General features: G+C 35.7%; 1 protein-coding gene across 1 annotated transcript; it reads right to left on the bottom strand.

The window, feature by feature from the left end:
- Positions 1-1,606: 1,606 nt before the first annotated feature.
- On the bottom strand, positions 1,607-2,481 carry BDCG_16331 (uncharacterized protein; the record flags this gene model as incomplete). The annotated part of the gene is made up of 1 exon (XM_045425581.1): positions 1,607-2,481. The coding sequence occupies exon 1, from the start codon at positions 2,390-2,392 to the stop codon at positions 1,607-1,609; it is 786 nt and encodes a 261-aa protein (XP_045279546.1). The 5' UTR covers positions 2,393-2,481.
- Positions 2,482-7,975: the final 5,494 nt, after the last annotated feature.

The raw sequence follows: 7,975 nt of genomic DNA, 5'->3' as shown, positions 1-7,975 counted from the left end.
TCGGGATAGGATGACGATATCATCCACATAGAAGAAGACAATTAATCGATCATTTGAGAAGAGGCAGCAATCCTCTGGCATAGAGGTGAAGCCTAGCGTTCTCGGATTCTTCGCGATGTGGGTGTTTTTCAACATCTGTCCAGTGGTTCGGTGGATCTGGCAGTTGAGATCTATGGATCCCTGAAGTCGGTATGGATGCTGTTGATGTAGCTGTATTGTTGAGAACAGTCAAAACAGTATTAGGAAATAAATTTTGAGACTTGTAGAAGTCTGGGTGTGATTGAGAATGAGAGAATGCTTCATTGATCATTTGAAAAGGATTGACTTTGGCATTTGCAACTGCCATAAGGTGGGCAGCTCTGTGATTTCGGGCTCGTGTACGATTATCTATCGCAGCTGTATGTGTATTGATATCAACATTGCTGTTCCGTGTACGATTATCTATCACAGCTGGATGAGTATTAATATCAATATTGGGACCTGTATCAACATTAGGACCTGTATCAACATTAGGGCCCGCTGGCCCTGGCGTAGGTTCAGGTGTATGAGATCTAACGTGGGGACGTCTAGATATTTGATTTTCCGCATTAGATAGATGGCAGGGTTTGCAAAGCTCGGTGGTAAGCTTGTCCGCAGCATCTTCTTGATGGGTGATTTGAATGCCAGTTGCATCATTTGCAAGTTTTTGAATGGCGATTTTCGATGGATGTCCTAATCTCTTATGCCATGTTGACTGAGTAGCTATAGAGATCTTAGGTTTTTGAGAAGGTTTTGTGTGTATCGGCAGGTTGGAAGAAGGATGATTTGTAGAAGTTGAAGAATTTGAAGATATCGTTTTTTCAGATATAGTGATGTTAGATGTGTGTGGTGTGGTAGCTGCATCGGCTTCGGTAGTGGATTTTTCCGAGATAGTTGAGAAAACAGCTGTTTCACTATTATATTCTGTAACTAGCAACCCCCCAAATACTTCAACGCGTGCAAAGATTGTATTATCTGCGCGTTTTCGCAATCTGAAGTCTTTTCCATCATAATAGATGCCTCCTATATGGAAACACGGTTTCCATGCGATGATATTTGTATGGAAATTCGGTATGTAAGCCGCGTTGGTGAGATTGACATTGAACTGCTTTCCTGCTTCATTTATCATGATAGTTCTAACAGTTCCATAACCTTCAACTTTAGTGCTGGAATCGCCTGTATAGACTTCCGCATTCTCATTCGCAGGTGTAAAGGATAGGAAACGTGTTCGATTATTGCATATATGCTGTTCCGCGCCAGTATCAAAGATCCAGGAGTTTTGGAGGTAGGAGCGAGAATGTGAAGAGTTCATCGATATTTTTCGGATTTGCTGATCGATAGATTGATGATCGATAGATTGATGATCGATAGATTGAGGAACTGATTGCTTCAGAACCATTCCTCCTAGGACTGCTTCATTGGCATCTACCATATCCATATTTGTGGATGAATCTCTAGATATTGCATGATCAATACGTCTCTTCAATTCTTGATTCTTAAGAGCTTGATCGATCTGAGTTCTCTTCTCCCCATTTTCCTTCCATCCAGGTGGCTTTCTTGATGGATTGAGATAGTAGCACTGGGCGTATCAGTGACGGGCTCCGCAGATGCAGTTTCCGAATGTCGCTGGTGATGATTGCTGAGGTCTTCCATTAAGGGTAGCAAAGTTCATAGGTTTATCTCCTTTGAGAATACCCATTTCCCTATACCATTCCTTGAAGTCCTTAACTAACTCTATCAAAGATATAACATCTTTATCACATCGGACATCCTTAGCCCATGCTTGTGCATAACCTGCATCAATAGCTAGGTTCGCATTTAAGAAATCTTTCTTCAAGTTGAACTGTCCAGCTATATCCGCCTCTTTGATATCATCTTCGATGAGTGACCAGTCATTTAACCACTTCTCTATACCTCTGTTTTTCGGTGCTTTGCAGAGATCATGGTATCGGGTTCTCACATCATCTTGATAGTCCGCGGTCGTGGGTGAGAGACGATCTCTTAATGAACGGATAATCTCCTTCACATCATCATCCTCGCTGCGTACATGTCGTAGCTCTGTGGCATCCACTGTTCTCCATATGACATCTCGTATCTTTGTCATACCTTCATTCAATTTCTCATATTTCATATATTTGATTTTCCACGCAGTGACCTTGATGTCATATGCTATCTTGGCCTCCGCGGTGGCTTCTTCTGGACTCTCGGGTTCCAGAGGTTCTTCTAGTTCAGAGAAGATATCGGGTTTATCAAGATTGATGAAGTCTGATACCTTCTTGTCCTTTGCATATCCTAGCATATGCTTGTACCAAAGTTTCCAATCTCCAGGAACGCTAAGGTGTACTGTCGCACTAGACATTGTCTTGTCTGTCATATCGGTTATATTGAATGGATTGAGGAATCGGTTCAAGTATTTGAGGATAGATATGATCAGAATTCAGGGTGTATAACGGTCGAGTATTTCGGAACGTATATGAGTGAGGATCTATCGTCTCAGTTCGAATGATAGTTATCAGTTCGAATGAGGACGGGAATCTGGTATGGTATAACGGTCGAGTTGATCGGACCGTATACAAATGAGGATCAATCGTCTCAGTTCGAATGATTGTTTGTCAAATTCGAATGAGGATTGGGATCGGTGTATCGCGCTTCTCTTCAGATGCTGCTTACCGGGAATCAGGTATGGTATAATGGTCGAGTAGATCGGACCGTATACGAATGAGGATCAATCGTCTCAGTTCAAATGATTGTTGTCAAATTCGAATGAGGATTGGGATCGGTGTATCGCGCTTCTCTTCAGATGCTGCTTACCGGGCTCATAACTGTCGGATTGGGTGTCACGGATGAATATGTTGAAGACATATGAATCTTATCTGTATCAAGATCTGCTTGTTATATTATCCGTGCACTATCTAATATATCTATTTCATACAAAAGATGGAGCTATTTATAGTAAAATATATGTGCGAGCCAAGAGAGCTAGCATAAGCGAGTATTAGACGAGCGTTGTAGTAAGCTGATGATGATGAGAAATATTGTAGTAATACGATGTTGGTGGCGTTCAGTAATACGATGTTGGTGGCGTTCAGTAGTGTATAACCTCTTTTTCCTGACAATATTTCAGTCAGAGAAAAATGAATCACTGACTTCTTTAATGAGAAGTCAGTATCTAGTTATTCTATATAGACAATGAGCAGATACTCTTCTCTCATTTCATGAGTAAGAATAGCTGAAGTGATATCTCAGCAGTATCTCATTATTAAGAAAGAGTAATCTGCTGATCTTGTATAAAAGTGAGATTCTTATATTTATTAATCAGATCTTTCTATAATATATCTGAATAATGTTATAGAGTAATTGAAAACCAGTTCAGATAAGATGAAATTATTCACATGAAAGTGATAAGTCATGTGAAACTGTAACAGAGTCTTAGTATAGTCAGAAGTATAACAATACTCTTCTCTTTAAGAGTATAGTCTCTATACTCTTAAGATTATCAGATTAGAAATTATCTTTGTTATATAGCAATAGTTATCAACTGATTAACAGTGTATATACTGTATAAAGAAATAGATGAGTTGTTCTACTGACTGTGTAGATCTTTCTTTTCTCATCTTCATTCAAATCAAACATGTGATAAGTGAGTTTCTTATATATTGATTTGAAATATGAAAAATGTAGTTAATAAGTGACTTACAGATCTCTCAATATATTTCATTCTATATATAAAATTCTCTGCAAAAGTGATGTATTTTAGAGACAAAGCTAACAGTAGTGACAGGATTTTTTTGAAAAGATCTTTCTCTCTTATAATACATTTTTCTCTTTCTTCTCTCATCTGTAATAGTGAGTGCATGAGAGTATCATTCTTGAGAGATAATAAGAGACTTATTCTGACATTTTCTAATAAGTAATAAACATCTTCATGATGCAGCTGCAGTCTCTGTGACTGTCAAGAAAGTCAGATTGAAGATGACAGTGTCAATGAGTCATGAGAGCACTGCTCTCATTATCACATCTTCTTCTACTTCTCTTGCAGTTACAGTGATAGTTGCTGTGCCTTGCAGTGAGATGTTGTCTCTTCTACTGACTGATGTGTCTGTGTCTGATCTGTCTTCTACTCTCTTCATCACTGTTGTAACACCGCCCCCTCTCTCATTCAATACAGTGATATATGACCCTGTGTGATCATTCAGAGAGAAACCCGGGAAGAGCTTAATTTCAGAGACAGTGACTCTGAGAAGCTCAATCTATAGTTTTTCTTTCACATATCTGAGCCCTGCTCAGAATGCTGCTAAGTTGAGTCTGCAGAATTTCACAGTTTCTTCATCTTCTCTCTGTGAAGAGGCTTCAGTGCAGTCTCTGACTGATACTGCTACTTGTCTGCACTGCACTAAGTAGCTGAAGAAAGAAGAGATTTTATGCATTCACTTCTTCTTTCACTCTTATTATTTCTATTATATCTGTAACAATGACTTCTGTCTCTCTGTAAGTATTATCTTATAGAAAGATGTTATATCAGCTCTGATAAGAAGTCTAGATACTCAAGTAGTACAGAGTGAGAGTCTCAGAGCTTTAAGTATTGATAGATTTCATTAAGACTGAGAAGATCTCTCTTACTCATCTGTAAAAGAAGATGAAAGTATGAGTCTCTGAAATGAAAAAACATCTCAGAATAACTGATTCTAAGAAGAAATCAGCTGATGCTGCTATTAAAAGTATCACAGAGATTAATCACTGATTGAAGAGAATCTCACTTCAGTTGAAGCAGATAACTGAGATGTTTTATAAGTTAATAAGTTAATACTTTCAGTATTTCTTATACTCTTCTGCAGCATGCTTCTCTGCAGTATCACAGTACTAACTTCTCAGTAGATAAAGATGCTGATACTGAAGACTTCAATGATGAAGAATGAGTTTGATAAAAGTGTGATTGTTAATAAGTAGACTCTGATTCTTCTTTTTACTTTTTCAGTGAGCTGTGATCTTATTAGAATAACAGCAGTCTGCAGATCAATAATATTAATCTTTTTATTAATTTCAAATATCTCTTTTCTTTTAACTGCTTCAGAAATGTTATACTTATATAGTCTCATTAAACTTCTAAAAAACCCTTTAAGAGAAAATAGAAGAAGAGTGTTACAGAGTTTACAAGATATCAGCTTATCACTGTGAAATCATCTCTAAAAAATTCTTTGAGAAAAATAAGAAGTCTTTAAACAGTATTTCTTACTTAATATCTCTGATATATAATAAGATAATCTCTACTAGCTGTCTCATAGCTTGCAATCTCTTTCTCAGCATTTTTCAAATACTTAAGTAGTTTTCATGAATTCTCTGACAATAAATAATCTTCTTATTTAACAAGGTATTGAAGCTTGTTGTAATATGTTCACTTATTCAATATTTTCTTCATAAGATATTCAGTATTACTCTCTATCTTGATATTATTCAGCTGAGACAGCTCTGCTCTGAGACATTGCTTATAGAGCTTCAAATAGAAAATATGAAAAACAGAATGAATTGATTTCAATTCTGTGAGTAATTTCAACTCATATATCTGCTTATTTATTACTCTTATTATCAGGAAAGATTCTAGTTATCACTCACTGAGCTTCTTACACAGTTTCATTATCTTGATATTCTTTGCTGAAAGTAGCACTTGATTCTCTATCAAGAACTTCATTAGAAGATGTTTTTAATTATAGTATTTTATCTATCACTTCTAAGCATGATGAATACTTTTCACTGTCTTCTCATAAATTTTGTTCAAAAGTTTCAATCTTACTTTTACTTCTGACACTGAGAGATACTTCATTCTCTATATCTGTTTAACATTCTAACTATCTATTCTCTTCTTTAAAATGTCATCCGCGACATCACTGAGTAATGAAGAATTATATTTATAACAAGCATAGAAAGAAGATATCTTTAAGATTGCATTCTTTACATTATTATATATAAATTCAGCAGTCAGAAGATGTTTGAGCCAATCATTCTGATAATATAAATAGAATACTCAAAGATGCTGTTCTAGTGTCTGATTCTAGTATTCAGTCTGGCCATCAGTCTGTGAATGAAATGTGATACTGAGAAGACATCTTATTATAAGATGATAGCAAAAAGCTAATCAGTACTTACTGATAAAGAGAGATTCTCAATCTGTTATCAACAATTTCAGAGCACTGTGATTATAAATAATGATATCTAAAAACAGATCAGTCAATTCAGAGGCTTTAATCTTTTTATAAGTAGAAATATATCTGATTATCTTCATAAAGCAGTCAACAATGACTACAATTAAGTTATATTCTTTGACTCTTGTTAACTTTGACAGATCAACTATGAAATTCATTAATAGATTCTATCATAAGCTCTTTGAAACAGGCAGTGATATCAACTCACTGTATTACTTATACTGTGAGATCTTTATTCTTTGACAGACATTGTAAGTCTTAATATACTCTTTGACATCTGCTCAGAGCTTGTCTCAAGTGTATTTACATTTTAGAAGCTTCTCAGTCTTCTCTAATCTGAAGTGCCCTGTATAAGAATTATTATAATGAATTCTTAATAACTTCTGATGCATCACTCTACTACAAGAGACAAAGACTGAATTATTCAGCAGTAGAAGTTCACATTCTCCTAGTTATCAGTGACTTGATTTCTTAGTAGCATCATCTTACTCAGAGCCTGTCTCTTTCAAGTTCAAATCAAACTCTTTCTTCTTCAACTTCTGAATTCAAGCTGTAGTAGAGACATTCTTCTTCTATAACTTATCAATGAATTTTAAAAGTAGTTGAGTTGAAAGATTGTAGATCATTTCATTCTTTATCAATTCAATAATTGTAAGATATAATATAAGAAGCTCATAATCTTCAGTGTCAGTTCTCTGCAGAGATTCAGGTTTTCTTTCATCTTCTATACTGAGTTACACAGCTGCCTCTTCAGCATTATTTTCAAGCTTCAGAGAACTTTAATCCTCTGCAGTCAGCTTCTTCTGCAGTGATGACAGAGATTCTTTTGTAGAATTCTTCTCTGCATCAATAATATTATAATCAGACTGCTTAGATAATGTGTTAACAGGGTTAAGCCGACCTGAATGATATCAGATATAGAAATCATACTCTGAAAGCAGCTCTACTCACCTGGCTTGACATTCTGTCAAGCTCTTTGTTATTAAGAAGTAACACAGATTTGCATGATCAGTGAGAACTTGCACTGAGTACTTACTATTCTGAAGATAATGTTATCAGATCTTAAAGAATTCAACAATTGCTAACATCTTCTGATCATGAGTATCATACCTTCTCTGCATAAGTGATAACTTCTTGAAGAAGAAGATCACTGATCTTCATTCACAGTATCTTATAGACTTTATGAAAAAGTCTTCTCTTATAGATAATTCATTGTCTGTTTCTTCAGAGATGATTATTCTCTGATTCTTTCAACATTGAAAGGCCTCTGATATCAACTGTGAAAAGATTTCACAGATCTCATTCTCAGATGCATCAGTCTCACACTGACTGAGTAAGTCAGAATTAAAGTGATTCAGTATCATGATATCTGTGAAAGCTTGTTTCAATTCTGCAAATGCCTGCATGGCACCTTGAGTGAGAATAAACAGTCTCATTTTCCTGTCTTTCACACTTCTCTTTAACAGATCTGTAAGAGAGACAGTAATCTGTGAATATGTATAGATGAATTATCTGTAGAAATTTGCAAATTCTAGAAACACCTGCATCTCATGATACATTCACAGCATCAGCCAGTTCTCAATAACAGAGACCTGACTTCTATTCATTGAAATGTCATTCATTTCAACAATATAATCTAAGAAATCAATCTTCTGCATGTAGAACAAGCATTTTTCAGTGTTTACATAGAGTTGATACTGTCTCAAGCAACTCAACACTTCTCAAACATGAGTATTGTGTTCTTTCTTCATTTTTGAGAA

This window comes from Blastomyces dermatitidis, assembly GCF_000003525.1.
Source record: "Blastomyces dermatitidis ER-3 genomic scaffold supercont1.1, whole genome shotgun sequence".
Lineage (NCBI taxonomy): Eukaryota > Fungi > Ascomycota > Eurotiomycetes > Onygenales > Ajellomycetaceae > Blastomyces > Blastomyces dermatitidis.
This window is presented reverse-complemented; position numbering and strand designations above follow the sequence as displayed.